Here is a 26036-nt window from a genome sequence, read left to right as displayed (position 1 = left end):
TGACAAAAAGAAGGGAAAGAGAGGACCATGTCAGGAGGGTTGTCATCCAACCAATATGCATTATGAGTCGAAAAAGAAGACAGAAGGATGAGATAATACCAAGTAGCTGAGGACAGTAAGTCTTTACATGCAAAGCACAATGAATACAAAGAGAATGACAGCTAAGCACATCAGTGTAAAATTTCAGATACTAAGAATAAAGAGAAAGTTGAAAGACTTCCAGAAAGGCGAGGGAGTGTGGGGGGGGGAACGGCATTCACAAAGGAATGGGACCCCAATGGTTCATTACACTTCTCACCAACAACAGAATAAAGCACTCTGTGTCTCAAGGAGAAAAAATAGCAACTTGGAATTCAAAACCTGGCAAATTAATTGTTACTTCAGTTAAAAAAAAAAGGCATTTCCAGACTTCTACTATTCAGACAATTTACCTCTCTCTCTTAAGTTTTTTGAGAAAGTTTCTTGAGGATAAACCATAGAAGAATTAAAGAAGAAACCCACTTTACGCATCCTGAATATAAAATTCTGTACTGGGAATTATCCTTAAATTCTAACCACAAAGCATGCACGTGGCAGGTATTTACGTGTGTGCATGTGTGAGTATGTATGTGTGTGTGTGGAGAGTGTGTGTGTGTCTATGAGTGTGAGTGTGTTTGTGTGTGTGACTGGAGAAGGCTGGAAGGGCTTCAACAGCAAATGGGGAGGAATTTTCTTGCTCTGAGTGAACCTGCATATTAGGGACAGGTGATGGCCCTTGTCCTCTGGTATTAGCAGGGACAGTTCACATGCTCTTGATGTTAATAGGCACATGAATAAGCAAAGGATGGAGAGGAAGTGGTTAAAAGCAAGAATATATATATATTTTTCCACTAGAAAATATTTTGGCAGAACAGAAGTGCCTCCCTAAGGTAGCCAAGGATTTTAAACATATTCTTATTGCTTTCACAGGTTGAGTGGGCTCATCATATGAATGTCGGCTACTGAAAAGGTATAAACATTTTGAAAACATCCCCTTTGCACCAAATGTTCTTTTAGTTAAAATAGCTTGAGTAGAGAGTCTCAAAAATTCTCTTGTTATACTTTCCTGGGAGAGACTGAAGAACATGAAATTATTGGGAGGTCTTTTCCTCCCAGAAATCTGGAATGGGGATATCACGGTATTTTACCCTTGGTGTTCTTTGAGGAGGAACTGCTATGGAGATTATCACCTGTTTTAAATAAATGTTCCATGAACATCTGGATTTACAAAGCAAGTATTTTAGAGATCAGCTGCTTTACCAAAACTAATATTATTATTATTATTAGTGCTGGGGATCAAGCTCATGGCTTCACATATGCTAGGAAAGTGCTCTACCACTGAGCTACATCCCCAGTCCCAAAGTATCTTTCAAAAATAGAGATTGGTGGCAAGGATTTTTGAATTAGAGACATTAGTCACAGGTTTTCATTTAACAATCAATAAGCCCACACCACATGAGGCATGCCGCACGTCTACAATCCTGCTTTTGACAATTTGTAAGACCTGCTTTATCGTCATGACAAATGTGCAGCAAGCATCTCATTTGCCTGGAATGCAGGTGTAGAAATTAAATATCCAGAAAATTGTTTGGATTGAAGTTGATTACGGGAGCGACTGAATTCTTGCATGCAGTAGACATGCATGTGATAGAAAGTGTGCGAGGCAAAGGAGGGCAGGAGAGGCAGAGGGGCAACAGCGAGACCTCAGGCTGTTCCTGCTGCTCCCTCTGTCCTGGGCAGGTCTGGCTTCAAGCTTTACTTGTGCAATTTCCTTTAATCCTCACAACAATCCAGTGAAGCCAGTTCTATTACTGTGTCCATTTTACTTTAGGAAACTTTAGTTTGGGCATTCTGAAGACACCACCAGTAAATATCACAGCTTGGTTTGGAATTAAAGTCTATTGATGAACATATTTTTAATTGCTGTGCTATCCCCAGGATTCTAATGTCTATCTTTTACTTTTGAAGTTTTCATTTTCATGGTCAAGGTGAAGTTCAAGGGGACTCCTCTCTAAAATAGATGTGAACCCAAGATCACCATCCCCTTCCCGCAGTGCTGGGTGAAGCAGATATGCTAGTGTTACCTATGTGATGTTTAATATAGCTAATGACCCTTATAGTTTTATAGTTTTGGACAATGGAACACCCCCGAAATCACAGAATACTGCTTGCTTTTTTTTTCTTTTTCTCCAGTACTAGGGATTGAATCCAGGGGTGCTCTACCACTGAGATACATCCTAAGACCAGCTCTTATTATTTCTTTTATTTGGAGACCATGTGTCACTGAGTTTCCCAAGCTGGACTTGAACTTGTGATCCTCCTGCCTCAGCCTCCTGAGCCACTGGGATTACAGGTGTGTGCCACCATGCCCAGCTATACTGCTTGCTTTTAAAAGCATCTATAAAACAATGCAGATAGCATAAGACATGTCCACACTGCTGAGTGTGAGACTGACACTGTTGGCCAGAAATGAAGCTAATTAGGTACCAAAGGTGAAGCAAGGTGGCTAAAACCTACATTTCAAAGGGGATGAGGAGGAAAGAATCTTGAAGTCTTAACTTTTTTCTCTTAACCTATCAAATGTGCAAAAAATATTAAATTCACTTTAACATTTAACATGGTTAATAAGAGAACAGTCAGCTCCATGATAATACCGTGTGTCTATGATATATCTACCTATCTGTCACCCTTTCTTTCTTCAGAGAAAAAGGAAAAAAATCTTTTCAGACCAGAATTGTAAGCCAGTGGTTCAGGGGATTTGTCTTGTTTGGCCTAAAAGATGTTAGAAAAAGAAATATAAAAAGTTGCCTCTGTTGACAAATGAAATTTTGTTTAAAAAAAGGGGGAGGGGCTGGGTTGTGGCTCAGCGGTAGAGCGCTCGTCTAGCATGTGCGAGGCCCTGGGTTTGATCCTCAGCACCATATAAAAATAAATAAACAAAATAAAGGTATTTTGTACAACTACAACTAAAAAAAATAAATATTAAAAAAAGGGGGGGGGTGTTTCCTATTTCCCCTTAGATATCATGTTAGGCACTGGGTCATGGCCAGAGAAGGGTGTTTGAGAGGCTGCACTGTTTGCAATGGGGTGAAGAAGGGGCTGGGGTCCACTCACAGCAATCTTGGCTTTGATGGCCGCCAGCTTCTCCTGAGCAGCTGTGAGCTCCGAGGTGGCTTTGCTTAAAGCCTGGCGCTTGGGTTCCACATCACAGAACACCTCATAGAACCTCACGATGTTGATGACCCAAGAGCAGAGGCCCGAAGCTGCGTAGGACTTGGTGGCCACGAACTCAGGATTGAACTCAGGGTCTTGCAGATATGGTCTGATGGCTTTGAGGCAATTCTCGTGAATGTTCTCCTTGTCAAAGTGGATCAGGGAATCCAGGAAGCTGTCCACTTTGGTCATGGTGACCTTAGCAGCCTTCCAGCTCTGGTCCTTGGGCACCTTGCCCCCTGGGGCCATGAGCACCATCACTGCGGCACTGACGTTGCTGACAGCTGGAGGTGGGGAACCAAATGACTTCAGCTCTGTCAGGTTGGTCTGAGAAAAGAGAAGGAGGTCATTAGAGGGAAAAACGAATGAGTTTTCTTTGTCCTCTTGGCCACTAATGGAGTTAGGCTGGGGAGCAATCAATCTGAATGGGCTGCTTTGAAGCCTGCAGCAGCCCTCTGAATTTTAAACATCATGACTCATCAAAAGGAAACCAAAGCTACTCCCCAGTGACTTCAGACTTCCCTGAATGGTTAGACGGGGACTCAGCTATGTTCTTTCAATGCTTTAACTGACTCTCAGCCCCATTAGAAACACACAATTATTTCACATTCAGCTGAAAAACTATAGGGATGCCAACATACTCTGAAATATGCAGCATGACATGAATAAAAGATAAGGTTATTATAAATTAATTTCCACCCCGGATTGCTATAACTAATTTTTTTTTCTTTAATTAAACTGCTTTGTTCCATGAGCTCGTTCTAACTACTCTTGACTGTCCTGATAGCAAAGTGGCATTTTTTTTTCTGCCAAGAAATAATTCAGTCAGAAAGCCAGGCACGGCTCCTGAGTCAGCTGCCCCTGCCCGGTCGCAGGTTTGTCCTTTGTTCCAAGTCTCACTTGCTCTAGAGAGGTGTGGCTAAAAGGACTGACCTTGGCAAATCACTTAAACTTCCCGGGACTTGATGCCCTCGTGTGTAAATTGGGGTCAGGGGCACCCACTAATTCATGTATAAAATTGTGTTCTAAATGCTCATGAAGTTGATGTGAGACTCTCTGTGATATTCCACGTGAAGCCCAGGAATGAAACCACTCGCTTATGGGGGAAGATCTTGATTTCAGAGATGAAAGCCTTTTCCGAATTTATTCAAGGTGCACTTGAACCTGGAAGTCCACCAGTGAAGGGGGCTATTTCTAGCTCCTAATGGAAAGACTGAGGAAGATGCTCCTTTTGTTCCTGAACTGTTTTCACATGTGGTTATGACTCCCCGGCAGGGGCAGAAATGAAGGATGGCATAGGTGTGAGAGGGATGCTAGCACACCTGTAGTGGTAGCCTCCATGGAGGTGAGAGAGGGCAAAGGGAGAAAATAGGAACAGGCAGAAATAAGAAATGGCATCATTTAAAAATTAATGCTTTGGGCATGATGGTGCATGCTTGTAACCCCAGTGGCCTGGGAGGCTGAGGCAGGAGGATCGTGAGTTCAAAGCCAGCCTCAGCAACTTAATGGGACCCTGTTGGAAGGAAGGAAGGAAGGAAGGAAGGAAGGAAGGAAGGAAGGAAGGAAGGAAGGGCTGGGGATATAGCTCCGTGGTTGAGTGCCCCTGGGTTCAATCCCAAGTACAAAAACCAACAACAAACAAAAAACCCTAAGAAATGATCTGAACATGGATTCTCAAGACAATAACAATGGGGCAGGCAGCAATGATACTACTAACAGAAGCCCAAGGTTGGCAGAGACATTTCTCAAGAGGCCACCATCGAGTGTGCAAACGTTGGGCAGCCTTGGTTCCACTCCTATCCTAGGGCTATTACTTTAGCTGTGGCCTTGACTGCTTTTCTCCAGGTACCTGCCTAATTAATTTGTCCTTTCCCCCCAATTTTCTCAAACTTCTCAGGATGGTCCACATTCACCTTCTTTAACACCAACTGCTACCTTCTGCCTTCTACCGCTGGTCCTCACCAGCTGCCCGGCCTCGGGGCTCCTCCATGCTGTGCTCCACATTTTTCTTTTTTATTCCACAGCATCTGTCATGCTGTATCCCTTCGTGTAAATTACCTCTTCCTTATGCTGATGGTGTCTTGCCTCTGCTAGAATATGAGCATCCTAGAGACACAGCTCTTCTTTTTTTTTCCTGCCTAGTCCACTAAAGGCAGTCCATAAATCTTCATTGAGTGAATAAATAAATAAACAAATGTACATCCAGAGTCATTCACAGGACAAAAATTTAATAAGTGCCCAGTACTGTTTTATGGGATGAAGATACTTAGAACACAAGAAAGGAAAAGTCCTTTTACTTATTCAGCTGGGGGAGATGGTTAAACAAAGAGATAATCTTTGATATTTTTGACAGTGAGAAGATAAACAAACCAGGGCTAATGGATAGAGACTACTTGGAGGGTGATGATACCATGTTAGCTAAGAAGGTAGGTCTGCAGAGGCCTCTTGGAGAACCTGACTTTCCAGCTGGGAGCTAAAAGATAGGAGCAAAGCAGTTCTAGAGAGATCTGCAGGACTATTCCAGGCTGCTGAGTCAGCAATGGAGAGGTCAGAGGCAAGAAGGCACTGGGCCATGATGTAGGGGTCAGAGGAGTCAGGAGATTGGTGGAGATGAGACTGAAGGTGCAATCAGGGCCAGACCATGGGGACCAGGCACCATGGGAAGAGTTAGGATTTTATTCTAATTTCAGCAGGCAGCCACTTGGAGGCCTTAGACAGCAAATGAAATTATCTGCTTTACGCTTTAAGAGGGTCACAAGAGAAAATTACAACATATCTAGCTTTGCAGATCTTTATTGCTTTGGTTTATGATTCTAGATTCTGGCAGCAATTCGAACAAAAACAGGTCAGAATGCTCCCTGACTGCACCAGTGGGTTTTGTTTACAGCCAGAGAAAAGGAGGTGACCTACAGAAAGCAGAAAGAAGTGAGGTACAGAGACGGCGCCACAGGTTACAGCTTGACCTTGGCCTTATTGGAACCTGCTTTGAACAGTGGGTCCTTGGTTGGCTGAAACTCTGCTGAGGGGATGGGTTAAGACGTGGTCATTCATTACAAGAGGAGGTTGTAGACTCTCTTCACTTCAAGATAGGCTTCAGTTCACTCTGTATGGAGAAACCTTTAGGCCAAATTTAAAATATGTTCAGAGGCATATTTTAATGAACAATTAATAACTTATGAATATTATTAATTATTTTTTTATAAAGTGTGATTTTTAAATAAGCAATGTACTTTTCTCTCTTACAGGTACATAATTGATTGGGCCAACTTCCTAAAGGTCAAACTTAATTCAGTTTAACCAGAGTGTGTTGTAGTGTGGGGGACAGGGCTGGGGTGTGCCCGCACTGTCAAGGGAAGCTGCTTTAGTCATTTACGAAGGAGACTGAAGAGGGCTTGGTCCAGGTTTTTCCCCAGTGCACGTGATGAGAAATGATTGGAACTGGAACCCATTTGGGGTAGTATAGTCAGAGCTTACTGCTAGGCTCAACAAGAAGTGAATAAAATTCTTCAGCAGGATTTTTTTCATCCTTCAGATGGATGAACCCAATTTATACAAAACAAATCGAATCTCAGGAAACCTAGGTCATTTCCAAAAATTTACCTCGTGCAGGATGCTTTGATGAATGTGATTCTATATAGATCTGTGTGAAAAATCTTAGAGTCATTTTTTTTTAAGGATAATAATATTCCTGGAAGTGGATTGGTTGGGTCCAAATGCAGAAACATTTTTAGCATTCCTTTTGTATACCATCAAGTTATTTCCCAGAAATTTCAATGACAAGTGCTCAAGAGAGCCTGACACATGCCCATTCTTTTCAATATTTAATTTGATAAGTTGAAAATGATATCACAACATTGGTTTAATTAATTTACATATCTATATAGTCATGTACGCACACCCAGACACATGCATATCCCTGTTTATGTTAACCTTCTTTTTCATGCAAAGCATCTTGAACATTTTAATGTTATTAATTATTTTTATAAAGTGTGATTTAAGATACGAAATGCAGTTTTCTCTCTTACAGGTACATAATTGGCTCAACTTCCTATTGTTTCACATTTAATAGTTGATTAAAGGATATTAACTTTTAATGATATTAGAGACAAAAACCAAAAATCCAAACTGGACTTCAATTAGATTTGTATTTGACTTATGAATAAATTGGAGGAAACAGTGGCATCCTTATGAAATTGAATCTTTCAGTATACAAACTTGGCATATGTTTATTCACATTTTTTTTTTAATCCACTAAGGATGTGCAGTTTTCTTCACAGTTTCAACAGATTTCCTTACACTTATTTGGACCCTGTGTTTTGGTTGTTACTTTGAAAATACATTTTCCAAATGGCTTTTGTGGATATTATGGAAGCTATTACATTTTGTAATCTCTTTTGTAATAAGCCCTTAACCTTTCACATTTATTTACTATATTTTATAACATGTATGAAGAATAAGACATTTATCTGCTATTGCATAAGATTCATAGGATTGATATTTTTTTTCATTTATTATTGCATTGTTTAGGAATCTAGGATAGATTTTTTTTAGTAACAGTAGAGAGGGGGGCAACCACAGTGTCTTTTCTATGTCAATGGGAGTGTCTCTAGTGGCCTACTATTAAATAGGATGTTTTGCCCTTGGATTGGGATTGATTGCTTTCTGTTAGCAAAAAAAATCTAATTATCCTTTTATCCCTACTTTACTAAGAGCTTTAATAAGCAGTGAATATTGAACTGTGTTAAATACCGTTTTGACATTTCTCGGACTAAAAAGCTTTTCTCCCTTGCCGTATACTGGATAAACCTTTCTGGTTGCTGGCATATGGGTGTTTGAACACATTGCCAGAGTTGACGGACTGGTATTTTGTATGCACATACCTTATACCATCATTCATAAATTAATCTGAGGCTGTGTCTCTATCACTTTTAGTATTGAGCTGATCACCTTAAGGAGAACCTGAGAAGTTCTGCAGGGAAGAAGTTTGTCTATTATCCTAGCATTCCCCAAATGAATAGATTATAAAATCTATGTTTATGTTACTTGTTAGGTTAAAAGACAAAGAACAGACTGGGAGAAAACACACACACACACACACACACACACACACACACACGCACACACTCTCACACCAAGGAATTAATTGGAAACATTTGTAAAGAATAACTGTAAATCAATAGCAAGAAGAGAAACAATCTCAAAAGAAATGGGCAAAGAACCTGAACAATTGATGAACCAAAGAAGGTCTAAATATTTGGAAAGATTCTTGGTCTGTTTAGATTGAAACCATTTAAAATTAAAGTATTATTTATACAGCTTTCTCTGGCTTCTGTAGCAAATTACCACAAATGTAGCAATTCAAAACAACCTAGAGTTATCAGTGTGCGGTTCTGGAGGTCAGAAGTTCTACAGTAAAGGTGTTGGCAGGACTGGTTCTTTCTGAAGGCTCTAAGGGTCAATCCATCCCATGTCTCTGCCAGTTACTAGATACTGTTGCTCCTTGGCTTATGGCCCCATAACACTCCAATTTTCCACTCCTTCTATCATCAGTCACCTTCCGTCTCTCTCTTTTGCAGACCCTGTGATTACATTTAGAGCTCTCACAATAATCCAGGATAATCTCCCTACCTCATGGCCTTTCACTTCATTATATCTGCAAAATCATATCTGCCATATACAGTAACATTCCTATGTTCTTTGGATTAGGATGTGGCTCTCTGGGGGAGAGGCATTATTCAGTCTGCCACTTTGTTCTACCAAACAGTTGTACTTATTTGGCCCAGAGAAATATTTGCACTTATGCAATTAAGGTATATGTACCGAGATATTTGTCTCAGGAGGAAACCCTACAAACTCAATGAAAAATGAATGAATACAATACAGTACAATTATAACATGGAATACTACTTGCAATAAATAAACGAGGTTTCAACATAGGTACTCACAAGAAATGACCTTGTTTCAAGAGAGAAAATAACTTTCCACATATAAGTGAGTTCATGCAACATTTTTCTTTCTGTCTGGCTTATTTCACTTGGCATAATATTCTTCAGGTTTAACCATTTTCTCACAATATAGCAGCATCTCTTTCTTTTTAAAGGCCAAGTAGTAATCCATTGTATGTGTTACATTTTCAATTCATCTCTCTCTCTCTCTCTCATACACACACACACACACACACACACACACACACAAACACATACATACATACACACAAAAAATGTTACACTACAAGATAAGCTGATCGATTTGTTAATTTTCTTGACTATAGTAATTATTCACTATGTATACCAAATCATCATGTTTATACCCTAAACATATACAATAAATAAACAAGAGAAAGTAAGTTGGTAGCATCTATTTGCATTTAAAATATGGTATATTTTATATAATGTATATATGGTATGTATGCATTTATTCAAATGTAAATGCATAGAAAAATTGTTGAATTAGATACACCCAAATTATCTTCTGGGAAAAAACTGGGGCTGGAGTAGAAAATGAGAGTGACTTCATATTTGACCCTATATAGCCTATACAATTTGAATTATTTTTAACAATAAAAATGCCGTTACATATTATGTATGTAATAAAAATAAATTTGCTATAAAAATGCATGGGAAATAGAAAATTACAAGTAATTTTGTGGAGGGAGAAAAGGCCATGACATTGCAAGATATACCATTCCTAAACTAAGGCAGGAAAAAAAAACAACTATGGGATTTATTTCAGTTTAGCTATAAAAGCAATATAAAACTGCTGAGATGGAGACAGAACGTGCAGAGACGTAGTACCCGCCTCTGGATTTACAGGTATTCTTTATGTATGAGCTAAAAATTTATAGTTAACTTTGAAAATAATGAGCAAACAGGGAAATGGTCCTTAAATACCAAAGTTCTGTGAGTGCAGAAGGGTTTGTGGTGTCCTGGAGTCTGTGGGATCATGAAGCAAAATATGTCCTTATGACATGTTGTACACTCAGGTCCATTCTACTCCATCAAAAAAAGAAGTGCTATTTGAGACTCTGTTATGGTCTGGGTACGAGGTGCCCCCAATGAGCTCCTGGGGAGGCAGAAATATTCCGAGGTACAATGATCACATTATGGAGGGCTGTAACCTAATCAGATCATCCTAGTTTGACTTGATGCACTGGGTGGCGACTGTAGGCAGGTAGGACATGGCTGGAGGAGGTAGGTCACTGGAAGAATTCCTCTCCCCAACCCCTGCCAATTCTGTTTCCAGTCCCCACCATAAGCCCGGCAGAGTTCCTCTACTGGGCTCTTCCCAGGATATGCTGGCCTCATCTGGAGCTCAGAGCAATTCAGTAGACTCTCTATGGACTGAGACCTCTAGAAACTGAGAGCCCCAAATAAACTTTCCCTTCTCTAAGCTGTTGTTGTTGGTCATGGTGACCAAAAGCTAACTAAAACAGAATCATTAATAGGTTGCCCACCTGCAGATTGTGAACACTGGCCTACAGTTAAACTTCTTGGTGATGTCATGGGACTATTAAGGATGGTCGACTCACCCTCAGAACCCTCACCTGGGGACCTCACTTTATATTTATTTATTTAAAATTTTGAGACAGGGTCTCATTAAGTTGCTCAAGTTGGCCTCAACCTTGAGATCCTCCTGCCTCAGCCTTCCAAAAAGCTGGGGTTACCGATGTGGACCGCTGTGCTTGACTTTCAGGACCCCATTTTTGTACCCACCACTCAGATACACTGCAAAGATTGTTCCTTTCTGGAGTGTTCTTTTCTACTGCCTCCATCTAGTAAAATATTCATCCAATAGTAACTGATTAATTAACTGTGTCTTCTTTATTTCCTACCTGACCAGGCAGTTCACTCTGCCCTCTTCTTTGCTGTCAAGTCATTGAAAATGTTTAATTTTTATTTCTGTTAGGTAATGCCTGCACAGGTTTGTAAACTCTACTGAAGCTTCAAGTCTTAGAACAAAACACCTCCCCAGCTTCAGCTCCCAGAAATCACCCCGTAATTTATTCCATGATTACCTCCAGATTTTATGCATTACTGATAGAGAAAACGTTTAGATTGCTGTTAAAAACATTTTAACATTATCAAGTGACTTAGTACTCTAGAAAATGAATACTTTATTATTTTTTGACTTCATTTTTCTCTCAATGTCTTCCTCTATTGTAGTTATGTCACAGTTTTAGTTAAGTTAGCATTGAGTGTGATTATAAGTATTGCATCAGGCTAGCAGGATCTCAGTACCTAAGGCCAGAAAGGAGATCACAAAAAAACTACAGGCCAATATCTTTAATGAACATAGATGCAAAAGTCCTCCACAAAATACTAGTAATCCAGATTCATCAAAAGGATCACTCAACATGATCAAGTGGATGAAAGAATGGTATTTGCAGATTAATATAAATGTGATAGAATGCACTAACAGAATGAAAGACAAATCATTTGATCATTTCAGATGCAGAAAAAGCATTTACCAAAGTCAACATTCTTTTATGATTAAGACACTCAGCAAATTAGGCGTGGAATGAATGGATTTCAATACAATATATTGAATATAATATATAATTGAATACAATATATTCAATACAATATATAATAAGTCAAGAGTTAATACACTTAATGGAGAAAAAGTGGAATCCTTTTCTCTATGATTCAGAAGACAAAAATACTCATTCTTGACACTTCTATTCAACATAGTATTGGAAGTCATTGGAAGGCAATAAGGCAAGAGAGAAATAAAAGGAATGCAAATAAAAAAGGAAGAAATGAAATTATTGCTGTTTGCTGCTTGCATGATCTTACATATAGAAATCCTAAAGTTTCCACTAGAAAAAAAAAACACCTGTTAGAATCCAAAAACAAATTTAGTCAATTTATAGGATTACAAAATCCACAGTCAGAATCAGTAGCATCTCTCCACACCAAAGAATGAGCTTTTTCAAGAGGAAATCAAGGCAATAATCCCATCTACAATGACTACAACAAAACGAAATCCTAGAAATAAATTTAACCAAGGTGAAAGAATCAAAAACACCAATACATACTTGTTTATGGACTGGAAGAATTAATATTTTTAAAAAGCTACCCAATGTGATCTGTAGATTCAATGCAACCCTTTCTGATATTCCAATGTAACTTTCATAGACATAAATTCAATTCATATGGACTATCTCTCTCTCTCTCTCTCTCTCTCTCTTTCTCTCTCTCACACACACACACACACACACACACACACCCCAAATAGCAAAGACAATTATAAGCAAAAAGAACAAATCTGGACACATCACAATATGTGATTTTTTCTCTAATGCTAGGGATTGAATTCAGGGCTTTGTGCATACTAGGCAAGCACCCCACCACTGAACTAGATCCCCAGGTCTTTTTATGTTATTTTGAGACAGAGTCTCACTAAATTGCCCAGGCTTGTCTGGAACTTGTAATCCTCCTGCTTCAGTCTCTCCAGTAGGTGAGATTATAATTGTGCCTCTCTGTACCTAGCTCACAATATCTGATTTTAAACAATACTACAAAGTTATAGTAATTAAACACCATAGGTCTGGCATAAAATTAGATCTGGTGAATGGAACAGAATAGAGCCCCCAAATGAACCTACATATGTACAGTCAATTAAATTTAAACGAAATGTCAAGGAAATACAATGGGAAAATATAGTCTGTTTAATAAGTGGCATGGAAAAAACTGGATATCTCTAGGCAGAAGAATAAAGTTAGGCCCCTATAGCATACCACATTAAAAAAAAGTCAACTCAAATGGATTCAAATCTTTAAAATAAGACCTGAAACTATAAATTTCCTACAAGAAAACATAGGAGAGAAATGTACAATGTACTGTTCTGGGCAATGATTTTTTTTTTTCAGATTGGACTCCAGAAGCATAGAAACCAAAAGCACAAGTGGATCAATTGGATTACATTGAAATAAACTTTAAATAAAAAAAGAAACAACAAAACAAGGAGACAGCCAGTGATTGAATGAAGATATTTGCAATCCAACTGAGGAATATTAAGTCTGAAACATGTGAGGAACTCAAGAGAAAGAAAATAGTCCAATTAACAAATGGTCAGGGTCCTGAGGGGGTGGCTCAATGGTAGAGCACTTGGTTCATCCCCCAGAATCTCCAAACCAAAACAAAAGACAGAGGGGAAAAGACATGGGCAAAGGACATGAATAGACATTTCTCAAAAAGACCAACATGAGTGGCTAAGAGGTACAAGGGGAAAACAAACAAACAACCCCCCCCCCCCAAAAAAAAAGACAAGCTCAATGTCACTAATCATCAGGTAGATTGAGATTAAACCCACAGTGAGGTGTCATCCATACCTATTAGAATGGCTACTATAGAAAAGATGAAAAACAAGTGCTGGTGGGTGTTATGGGCTCTACGGGCAAGGACCAAACAGACTCCATTTTACCCTGGGACTCCATACCATGTAAGAAATGCTTCTCCCATGGGAAAGCCCCGTCTCTGTACCCATTAATTGTCACCTAGCATAACATACTTGGAAACACAAAATGGCAATTCTTATACAATATAAAATTGTTCTCTTTGGTTTCCCTTTTCCTTGGGCAATGTACCTTGTCAGAGATTGACTGTCTAGACGTTAGTAACCATTCTCTAACATATACTGAACTAGGGTCATTTTGACCCTCTTCCCTTCTGCTTGCTTGCTGCTATGCCAACCTGGAAAGTCCCTTGAGAAATACCAAGGCACCCATTGCATTGTCTCACTAATTGCTCAGTTCAGCTTCTATACCTGCTTGCTTGCAGCTACGTCAACCTAGATGTGGTTTTTGCCTTTAAATATTCTAAAATGCTCAGGCTCTGGGCTCTTCCTTGCAGAGACAGTTATGGGTCCTGAGAGGAGCAGTCACCTACCAGCCTGCTAAATAAAGACTCTTCCATTTGGACAAAACTGGGACTTGGTGTGTTTTCTGAGTGACCTGCCCCACAACAGTGAGGAGACGGAGAACAGGGAGCCCTTGCATACTGTCAGTGGGAGTGTAAATCAGAATAGACATCATGGAAAATAGAATTGCCAGATGATCCAGTAATGCTACTCTGGGTATTTACTCTAGGACTTCAAACCAGTCTGCAAAGAGGTATCCACACTCCTGGGGTTTGTGGCAGCACTTGTTACACCAGATAAGATATGGAATCAACCTCAGGACCCAAGTGTCTATCACTGGATGAATGCTTAAAGAAAATGTGATGTGTCAAACTCTCGACAGGGGGAATACATCTGAGTTTTTTGAGGTCTACTGCACAGTGTGGTGAATATATTTAATAATTAAGTACCATGTATTTTGATACCACTAAAGGAATAAATTTCAAATCCTCTCATAAAAAGTGTTAAGTATTTGAGGTGATGGATACGCTAACTAGCTTGATTCCATCATCCCACATTGAATTAAAAAATCATAACATCACTTCATACCCCATAAATATGGGCAATTATAATTTGTCAATATACAATAAAGACAAATAATAATTGAAAAGATTACTCAGACTGCTCTAATGGGCAAAGACAGCACTGGACACAGACTTATGAAGAAGCTGTTAACAGCCCAAGGAAGAGATGATTGATGGTGGCTAGGACCAAGTGGCAGCGGTAGAGATGATATAAAGCATTCAAATTCTGGATATACTTTGAAATTGGTCAAATTTGTTAATAGATTGTATAGGAGTGTGAGATAAACAGCACATTCATTCCTCTTTCTTTTCTGTGTCATAGGGATCAAGAACTTCAATGACTTGCAGGGCATGGTGCCATGTGCCTAAATCCCAACAACTTGGGAGGCTGAGGGAGGTGGAGTTTGAGGCCAGCCTCAGCAACTTAGCAAGGCCCTAAACAACTTTGTGAGATCCTGTCTCAAAACACAAAGTAAAAAGGGCTGAAAAGGATGGAAGGAAAAAGGTACACTCATATATTGCTGGTGGGACTGCCAATTGGTGCAACCACTCTGGAAAGTGGCATGGAGATTCCTCAGAAAACTTGGAATGGAACCACCATTTGACCCAGCTATCTCACACCTCAGTTTATACCCAAAGCACTTAAAATCAGCATACTACAGTGATGTAGCCACATCAGTGTTTATAGAAGCTCAACTCACAATAGCTAAACTATGGAACCAAACTAGGTGTCCTTCAACAGATGAATGGATAAAAAACAATGTGTTATACATATACAATGCATTTGCTGGTAAATGGATGGAGCCGGAAAATATCATGCTAGGAGAAATAAGCCAATCCCAAGAGAACCAAAGGCCTCATGTTTTTTTCTGATATGAGGATGCTAATTCACAACACGGGGTGGGGTAGGGAAGAATAGAGGTGCTTTCGATTAGACAGAGGGGACGTTGTATCTTATTTCAGACTTATATCTTAAACATTTATGAAGGAGCCTTAGAAAGCTCTTGTGCCCTGTGTGGTACTCAAAGGTCAAAAGGACCCTGGGTTGCCACACTGGAAGATCTAGGGATTGGATTCTGAAGATGTCAGTTCAAGTCCTGACTCTAATATTGACACCTGTGACTGTGGGAAAGTGAGTGACCTTGCTGAGCCTTGGTTTCCTCATCTGTGAAGTGCTCTTTCATGCTCTGGTTGGTTCTATGATGAACATCTATGGGATTTCTGTGGTAGCTCTTGGACCCTGACACAAGAGTCAGTTAAATGAGTATTTGTTTACTTAGTGAATAAAGCAATGGCATCTGGGGTCACCCGAACCCTCCCAACTCTGCCCTTATGTGTCTTGAGAACACCAGGACACCAGGTGGTCTTTGGCCCACCCCTGGAGGTGGTCAGGTGTGGCAGGCAGTCTTCCTACCTTGTTGAGGGTGTTGAGGGCGGCCTGGGCGGCCGTGAGTGCCGGCTCTGCTTTAGCCAGATCTTCCTCACAGTCCTTCTGCTTCTGCTTCACCTCTAGCATGATGAGGGCCACCTTCTGCTCCTCCTCATCTGCGATGGCTTTCTCTTTGCTCACTTTATCAGTTTCCACGCCGACCACCTGAATCAATTTGTCTGCATCTTCGTTCTTCTGCTTTAGCTCCACTTCCTGGGTGGCCAGCTTGGCTTTCAGATCATCCACCTGCATCAGAGAAGTAAAGAGGCTTAGCAGGAGTAAGGCAGGCATGACCCTGAAGACCCATCTCTGCAGAACAGAGAGCCAACTCCTGATGCAAACAAAGGTGCAAAGCTATGTACCCCGGTGAAACCCAGCTCTCTGATCTAGGAAAGGAACTGGACTCTCTCTCCCCTTTGATGGAATATTCTAAACAACAGGCACTCTGATACTTCTCCTTGATATCTCAATGTTTTAGGCTTCTTCTCACTGATATTGGTATGTCTTTTAAAATTTCATGCACCAAACAACAACAAATTATTTTTTCTATGGTGCTGGAGATTGAACCCAAGGCCTTGTGCTTGCAAAGCAAGCACTCTACCAACTGAGCTATATCCCCAAATGAATTTTGCACATAGAAAGTCCTTAATAAATATCAGTTGTTTAATTAAAACTGGCCAATGTGTTGGTATTGGCACCAAAACAGACTGGTAGACCAATGGTACAGAATAGAGGACACAGAGACTAACCCACATAACTACAATTATACTAGACAAAGGTGCCAAGGACACGCATTGGAGAAAAGATAGCCTCTTCAACAAATGATGCTGGGAAAACTGGAAATCCATATGCAACAAAATGAGATTAAACCCCTATCTCCCACCATGCACAAAACTTACCTCAAAATGGATCAAGGACTTCTTAGGAATACAACCAGAGACCCTGCATCTAATAGAAGAAAAAGTAGGCCCTAATCTCCATCATGTGGGATTAGGCCCCAACTTCCTTAATAAGACAACTGTGGCACAAGAATTAAAATCAAGAATCAATAAATGGGATAGACTCAAACTAAAAAATCTTCTTCTCAGCAAAAGAAACAATCTGTGAGGTGAACAGAGAACCTATATCCTGGGAGCAAATCTTTACCATCACACATCAGATAGAACACTAATCTCTAGGGTATATAAAGAACTCAAAAAGCTAAACACCAAAAAAACAAATAACCCAATCAATAAATGGGCCAAGAACCTGAAAGAGACTCTTCTCAGAAGATGAGGTACAGTCATCAACAAATACATGAAAAAATGTTCATCATCACTAGCAATTATAGAAATGTAAATTAAAACCACTCTAAGATTTTATCTCACTCCAGTCAGAATGGCAGCTATTATGCATACAAACAACAATAAGTGTTGGCGAGGATGTGGGGGGAAAAGGTACACTAATACATTGCTAGTGGGACTGCAAATTGGTGCAGCCAATATGGAAAGCAGTATGGAGATTTCTTGGAAAATTGGGAATGGAACCACCATTTGACCCAGCTATCCCTCTCCTCGGACTATATCCAAAGGACTTAAAAAAGCATACTACAGGGACACAGCCACATCAATGTTTATAGCAGTATAATTCACAACAGCTAAACTGTGGAACCAACCTAGATGCCCTTCAATAGATGAATGGATTAAAAAATGTGGCATATATACACAATGGAATATTACCCAGCAATAAAAGAGAATAAAATCATGGCATTTGCAGGTAAATGGATGGAGTTAGAAAAGATAATGCTAAGTGAAGTTAGTCAATCCCAAAAAACCAAATGCTGAATGTTTTCTCTGATATAAGGAGGCTGTTCATAGTGGGGTAGGGAGGGGGGGGGAGCATGGGAGGAATAGATGAACTCTAGAGAGTTCAGAGGGGTGGGAGGGGAAGGAAGGGGGCATGGGTAATTAATGATGGTGGAATGTGATGATCATTATTATCCAAAGTATATGTATAAAGACACGAACTGGTATGAATATACTTACTATGTATACAACAAGAGATATGAAAAATTGTGCTCTATATGTGTAATAAGAATTGTAATACATTCTGTTGTCATACATAAATTAAAAAAATTACATAAAAAACTAACCAATGTGGGATTTTCCTAGGATATACAAAAAGGAGGATGTCTATGGTGTTGTCTGAGAGACTAAATATACAGATGAACAATGGCAAGACTGTATATAAAAAACAGAACTCTGACCCACAACCTTCAGGAAGACTTACAATAACCCTAGAACAATCAGCCTCAAATGGCTAGGACTTGATTAATAATGGATGACTGCCTTCATTTTTTTTTCTTTTTTTGAACTCAGGGGCACTCGCCCACTGAGCCACATCTCCATCCCTATTTTGTATTTTATTTAGAGACAGGGTCTCACTGAGTTGCTTAGCGCCTCGCTGTTGTTGAAGCTGGCTTTGAACTGAAGATCCTCCTGCCTCAGCCTCCCGAGCCACTGGGATTACAGGTGTGCACCACTGTGCCTGGCTCCAACTTCCTTCATTTTTGTCTCTTATTCCAATGTAGGGCCAATCAAAACAAAACAACAACAACAACAACAACAAAAACCCCAACACATCTCCCTGACCAGTTATATAGGATGCCTACTTCTAGTGAACCCACCTGTCCCTTCCCTGGCCTGCTCTCAGGGTGCACTGGACATCCTTCTCCTTCCTCATCATCAAGCTCTTCCACTTCTCTGCCTGGTTTTGGCTCTCTGCTAAATACCAGTGATGGTGGCAGATTTCCTGGCCTGTAGCAAGCTCTCCCTAAATAGCTTGGATACTTCTCCTGGTTGGTCTTCATTGATTTCCACAATCCTCAATAGAAATAGATGACCAGGTTAAAATAATGTGATAGCAAGAATTCCGGTGGTCCAGGCCACTCGATTCCCCTATCCAACTTCTGAAGTCAAATGTCATTTGGAGGCATATGATGAAGTGATGGGAACATCAGTGCTGGCAAACCATCTATTTATCTCATGAGCTGGGAAGAGAGGAATGGTCTTCTGTTTACACTCAAAATCAGCAGTGCAGTGGTTTTCATAATGTTGCTTCCTGGACTAGCATCAGCTTTACATAGGAATTTATTAGTCATGCAAACCCCGAGGCCCTATTCCAGACCTACTGAGCCAGAAATTCTGGAGGTGAGGCAAGGCAATCTGTGTTTTACAGGCCCTGCGGTTGATTCTGATGTCCATGTAGGTTTGAGAATCACTGATGGAGTGTAACGGCCTTTTTCAGATGCACAGGGAAGACACAGACCTGTTTATTTCTTGAAAGTCGAAAAGCTATTTGTATTTGCAATATGGCTCATAAACTTTCCATTCCAGAATGACCTCTTGCCTTTATTTTTTTCCTGCGGCCTATTGCACACAACTACCAAAGATTCAGAGCTCCTGGAATACGTCAAACAGATTCAAAGGCTTTATGATGCAAAATAATCAGGGCGAATATAAAACTGAGGCTTAGACACCACTGATAATTCCCTTTTCATGGCAGATCAAAAGGAAAGAAAAGGAAAGGGGAAAAAAAAAGAATGCTCTTTAATTTTGTGTATTCATGGAAACCGGAGACTTTGTGTTAACCTCAAATAGAGGCTTGCACCCTAGAACTCCTCTTATATTCACATGTTGGAAGGTTAATCTGTTTCCATCTCCCGTTGTTCAGCTGCAGAGAGTTATTTCTACAAGGACAAAGATGCAATTGTAAATCAAAATGATTGAGTTGCATAATCACTCCAGTCAGCAAACACACCAGTAACTTTTTGTTCCTTTTTAAATCTTGGGAGATTTGAGAAAATTGAAGTGGTTTTTTTTTTTTTTTTTTGGTTATTGTTGTTTTGTTTTGTTGATTGCAGATATGGCTTGTGACCTCAGCCCCAAGGTAAATAATCCCCTGCACTGTGAATGGGAGCTTAATAGCCCTTCAGCTATGACATGGGGCAACATGAGGGTCCTGCCAGTCAGAATTAGGCCACTCCCCTGAAAATCAGAGAAGGCAGAACTCAGATTAGTTTTATGATTCTTTTGCAATAGAATAGGGAATTGGAACAGATTACTTTAAGTCTTTTTTGACTCCTTTTCCTTCTTTATTCAAAACACCTGAGTCACACTTTGGATTTCCACCTTATTTAGACACCCCCAAACCTGGATGGGAAGATTAAGAGGGACAGTGCCCTGATCATAGGAGAGACCCTTTCCCTCAGTCCTGTTGGCCCCCATGAATTGGGAACATGAGTGGAAAATGGGGGAATTTTGGCAAAGACGGGTGACAACATGGGGGGTGCGGGTGGCCCCTTCTTCAAGGACCAATAATGACAGAGAGACCAAGCTGCTCGGGAACTTTCCCCCCAGAACTCCAGCCACCTTGGTAATGATGTGAGGAGAAATCAGAGGAGCTGAGCAGGGGGTGTCAAAGGCACACATGACTACCCACATTGCCCAGGGTGGAAAATCCTGCTGGCTCCTCTGGATGTTTGGGGAGGGAGGGAAAATATCACCATTTGCCAAAGAAGAGGAAGCAGGGTGATTAGCAGCAATGAATAGTGCCCTGTGGATTGGCAGTCTAGAGAATTCTTCTGCTTATTCTGTGTCTCTGTAGTCACTCAACACTTCCTGATATGAATTGGGATTTCAAGGAAGTTTCTCTTGGGTACATGTGTTTTTTTTCTTTCCATCTCTGCTACGTTGATGGATCTGATAAAAACTTTGCATCCTATTCTGGCAATATAGTTGAATTTTCATTTTGAAAAACGTGCCCTTCCCAAGGCCTTATGATTGCTGGGGAGGACTGATTCCCATTGTCATGAATGGAGGAACCATGTTGAACAGGACATGTTACAACAAACTAGTTTCAGCTCTGTCCAAATTAACCTCTGTATTTGACTTTTTAGTAGTTTAAAAGAAGTTACCTGCTTTTATTTAAGCAGGTCAACAATGAAGTGAATTGTTTGGTCTAGACCAACTTAAGGTAAATTTTGTTGTCATCAAGAGTCCTGATAACTATTTCATGTGTTCTTAAGGTTTTCTCTTTCTTCTTTCCCTCTGCTCCTGTTCTTTCCTATCTTTCCTTTCTTCCTTTCATTTTTGTATTTTTCTTTCTTGCTAAATGAATTTTGAATTCTTTCACTTGCACCCCCCCCAAAAAAAAATCCAGACAAAAACATCATGAATTAATAAATCACTAACTTCAGGTAAATTTGGTGGCATGAGATTATTTGAGAACCCCAAGATAAGCTGAATTTAATTTACATGGATCACAACACTATATTATACCGCATAAATATGTACAAATATCATGTGTCAATCAAAAAAAATTGAATTTAAGAAAAAGCATTCAGATTGACAGACGTGTGAGTTAAATCCTATATGCAGGGAATTGGCAATAGCCTTTAGGCCTTTTGTGAACATTTCTTCAACCAACAGTCTCCTCTTCCTCATGAATATGCCTGAATTTTATATAGAAATGATGATCCCAGTGGTTTCTGGACAGTGCCAGGGAGGGACAAAGGCACCCAAGTCAGGTTGAGGGCTCTGAACATGCCAGGAAACAGACCACAATTTGCACCAACCATGAAGCCTGAAGTTAAAGTTGATGCAAAGACAGAAGAAGATGATACCTAAGGACCCTCCAGGGCCAGCCTACCTTCATGAGAGCCAGTGAAATCTGGTGAATCACACCATGATGTTTATCAGTTGCTTCTTGAAACCTCACACTACCACAGAGAGGAGAAGGTACAAAGATCCTTGACAGGAAAACACTTTGAGGTAGAGTTTGAACTGTGAACTGACTGCCCTCCAAGAACTAAGTTTTTAACCTATTCCAATAGCGTAAGAAGATACTTGATGCTGGATAACTTATAAAACAAAGAGGTTTATTTGGCTCACGAATTCTGGTGGCTGAAGGGTCCAAACAGTATGCATCAATGTTCTGGTGATGAGGGTGCCCTAGCTTCATCACAAGATGGCAGAAAAGTGGAAAGCAAAGTGGCTGTGTGTAGAAGAGGCTAAATATATGCAATGGCTTCACTTTATAACAATTCACTCTTTCTGAAGCTAAGTAACTCTGCAAGACCATTCATCCTTTCCAGGGCTAGTGACCCCAGGACCTAATTACCTTGTATTAGACCCCCACCTCTAAAGTTTCCACTACCTCAGCACCACCAGGATGAAGACAAAGCCTCTACATATGAGCCCTTGGGAAACCCCCAAACATACCCAAGCCACAGCTCCTGAAATGACTACTCATACTGAAACGCAAGATTTCTGCTCTTCAATAATCAAGATGACGCAGAACTAAGTCAAATTCAGTTATGCTGGATTTGAAGCTACATTTGTGATCAACTCTAAGTATGAACTGTAAGGCTAAAGATAATAAGCTTTAGATTATCACAAATGGTTGATTTTTGTCACTCGGATCACAAACATTACTACTTTGGCTACAACCAAGATGGCTAAATAAAATTATATCCTGAGCCATTTAGCCTGCTCCCACTAGGTTATAAGTATTGGAACTGTCATAGTCAGGCAACAGGAGTCTAATGACAATATGATTCAAGTCATTATCCTTATGTTAGTTATGATAGTACACATTAGTCTCTTTCTACCATAGAAACAGTTACAGATGAATAGTTTACTCCAGAGTTAGGAACCCCAAATGCCATTTTTAACTAGAAGAATCATCATTATAACCATCAATAGGCATTTATGGAATCTATTCCATGAGTACATTACTGCCCCAAACCACCTTCCACCCCCACTCTGCACTTGTAGGCGATTTGAGGGCTGCACATTTGCTAATTTGTTTATCCAGCCATCATCCTATGACCTACCTATTTAGCTACTAACTTAACAGAACACCTGCTATGTGCTGGTCTCTGAGATAGAACATAAATGGATCCTGCTGTTTTTCTTTGAAGAACTGATAACAGCATAGTATGATATATGCAGAAGAAAGAGAAGTCAAGGAAGAAACCTCAGAGAAGGAAATTCATAATGGCTTGGAGATTAGAAACAGATGGGGGGTGGGTGGGTAGCAAATGGTTTAGGTCTTGGCAGGGATGAGGTGACAAGGTGAAGGCACAAGGAAAGGAGTTTTGGGGGAGTCGCAAAGAGCACCTATGAACTCCAGAGTCCAGTGTGGAGGAGGGAAAGGATGGAACAATATGTAAAGGTAGCACTGATCAACAGCATTGCTCATTCATTTGTTCAACAAATGTAAAATGAGTGCTCCCTCTGTGCGGGCACTCTTAGGCACTGGGATATATGGGTGAACAGAACAGACAAGGATCTTGTCATTACAGACCCTAGAGCCAAAGGATGGAGACAGATAACAAACAATAAATGCAACTCATGGAGTCCATGATAGATTATGTTAGATGGGGGTGTGTGCTATAGCAAGGGAACTAAGGGAAGGGCTGTGATTTAAAATGAGGTCATCGGGATAGGACTCATTGAAGAGGTGGCATTGGGCAAAGAACTGAGCCTTGGTGATGTTAGAGGGAGATGTCCAGGGAGAGGGATAAGGCCAGTGCTAAGGCCTAGTGTCTGAGCAGAGAGCAAAGGGAAAGTCTGATAGAGACAGAGGTCACAGGTACGGGGTGATAGGAGATGAGGTCTGAGAGTCACAGGTAGAGTCACAGCTAGAGAGGAGCTCGGTCCCCTGGAGGAGTGGGAGTTAGCATTAGGTTTTACATAAACGCATGACATGGTCTCATTTATGTGTTAAATTAATCAACTCTGCCTGCTCAACTTGACGATAGACTATAGAGGGACCAAAGTAGGAGCAGATCTATGAGTTTGAAGGGTGTTATAGCTACCCAGGTAAAATAGGGCCAGTGGCTCCGACAGTGAGGGGGTGGGTGCAGAGATTTGGGGGTGTACTTTGAAGTTACAGCCCCCAAACTTCTTATGGTTTAAGTGTGCATACAAGAGAAAAGAGCAATAAGAAGCATCAAGGATGATCCCAAGGATTTTGTCCTGCGTGGAGGATGCCACAAGTCGTGGGTAAGGCAGGTTTGGAGTCAGGGAGAGACTGAGTGTTCGGCCTTTTGAAATAATCCTGTTAATAAGTGTCTAAATGAAGACATTGAAAATAGGGATACAGAAGGATGGGCATATTTCAGAGATCTTTAGAAACACATAGGACTTTTTGATTTCTTTTTTGATTTTTTGATACTGGGGTTTGAACACAGGATGCTTTACCACTGAGTCACAGCCATTTTTATTCTTTATTTTGAGATAGGGTCTCACTAGGTTACTTAAGGCCTCACTAAGTTGCATAAGCTGACAGCTGGTTTTGAACTTGTGTCAGCCTCCTGAGCTGCAGGGATTACAGGTGTGTGTCACTGTGCCTGGCTAAGACTCGTTCATTCTTAAATGTTTAAGTGACAGAGTCTGGGATAATTCCCAGGTTTCTGGCCTAGGTAACTGGGTAGCCAGAAGTATCATTCATTAAAGTGGAAAATACAGACGGAAAAGATGGCCTTTGTGGTGTCTGATACTGAACTTAATGCCAGGACATGGGATAATAGAGCTGGATTCACCTAACAATATCACCAGTCTTCTTCTTATTAAATAGAGGTCACCTAAAACAGGAACACAGACCTGTGTGCCTTCATCATTGTCTGCTCAAGGACCCTGCATCTGCACAAAATAGATTACTGCTCTAGAGAGGGTCAGAGTGTCTCCTGTCCCTTGCTCCCTGGCCGCCATTCTTTACACAACCAACCAGCAATTCCTAGAGGATAAATGGGCAGGAAGTAGAGCAGGGAATGGCTGGTAGAAATGTAGAATGTTCTAGGAGCTTTGAAGGAATGAGGAAACAAAGGAAGGGGAAGAGGTGGGAGATGTTGAAAGAATCTGATAGTACTACATTCTAGAATTGTGTTCCATAAATTCAGAGACTGAGAGGAACAGAAGGTGACTGATGGACAAGATGCTGCCTTTCTGGGGCTGGGGATGTGGCTCAAGCGGTAGCGCGCTCGCCTGGCATGCGTGCGGCCTGGGTTCGATCCTCAGCACCACATACAAACAAAGATGTTGTGCCCGCCAATAACTAAAAAATAAATATTAAAATTCTCTCTCTACCTCTCTCTCTCTCTCTCTAAAAAAAAAAAAAATGCTGCCTTTCCGTAGCAAAGATGAACAATCCGGTAAATTGCTTTTGTGGTCATGACACAAGTGGAAAGGGAGTAGTATCGTAGGGTCATTTGCATATGTCATTTGCTGTTGGACATTGAATTTGAAATGATCTCACCTTGCCTGAAGGTAAATAAAGAAAAAAAAATTATCTGTACAACACTACAGAACAGAGAAAGAAAGCAATAACATCTAGAAGATGGAAAATCGACACCACTTTGAAAATGGTCCATTATCAGACCTAGAAAACAATACGGTGGAAACCGTTTGGCGTCATCCGTAGAATGGTTTGGTGAAAGAGTTTCAGGAAAAGAGAAATTAAAAGGCAATAGGGTATACCATTTGCTTTTTACCGAAAAGCAGAAAGGATGAGATGTGGAAGAGCTGTTAGGAAATTAAAAATGCAATGAAATGATAAAAGTCTTCATTGCAAAGTACAGGAAGCAGAGTAGCATCACAGACCGTTAAATCAGTATTGTTGTAAGATAAACTTGAAAAGCTGCCCTAGAACACAAAGAAAAAGGCCAAAGGGATAGAAATAATGAGCAAGAACATAATGGATAAAGGGATCAGGGAAATCATTCAGCAAGCCAGTGCTCCGAGAGGAGAGACCAGACCAGATGGACAAAGTCAGATGACAGAAGAGGGCTTTCCTCAGTCCCAGACGGTGTGGGGATCACAAGGGCCAACTTCACCCTGCCAAATGAACTCAGATCCTTTAGACAGATTATGTTTCTGAATCAAGAAGCTGAAGTAGATGAAGATCGGTAT

General features: G+C 40.5%; 1 protein-coding gene across 1 annotated transcript in view; it reads right to left on the bottom strand.

Moving 5' to 3' along the window:
- LOC143637869 (dynein axonemal heavy chain 9-like) overlaps window positions 1–26036 on the bottom strand; it is a 187811-nt gene that overhangs the window by 28786 nt on the left and 132989 nt on the right. Inside the window, exons 15-16 of the mRNA XM_077105175.1 lie at window positions 16069–16329; window positions 3133–3558 (exon numbers count right to left, since the gene is read on the bottom strand). Coding sequence (XP_076961290.1) covers window positions 3133–3558; window positions 16069–16329 — 687 coding nt within the window. The remainder of the gene's footprint in view (window positions 1–3132; window positions 3559–16068; window positions 16330–26036) is intronic.

This window comes from Callospermophilus lateralis, chromosome 14 (assembly GCF_048772815.1).
Source record: "Callospermophilus lateralis isolate mCalLat2 chromosome 14, mCalLat2.hap1, whole genome shotgun sequence".
Taxonomy (NCBI): Eukaryota; Metazoa; Chordata; class Mammalia; order Rodentia; family Sciuridae; genus Callospermophilus; species Callospermophilus lateralis.
The sequence above is the reverse complement of the archived record's forward strand: the minus strand, read 5'-3'. Positions and strand labels throughout refer to the sequence as shown.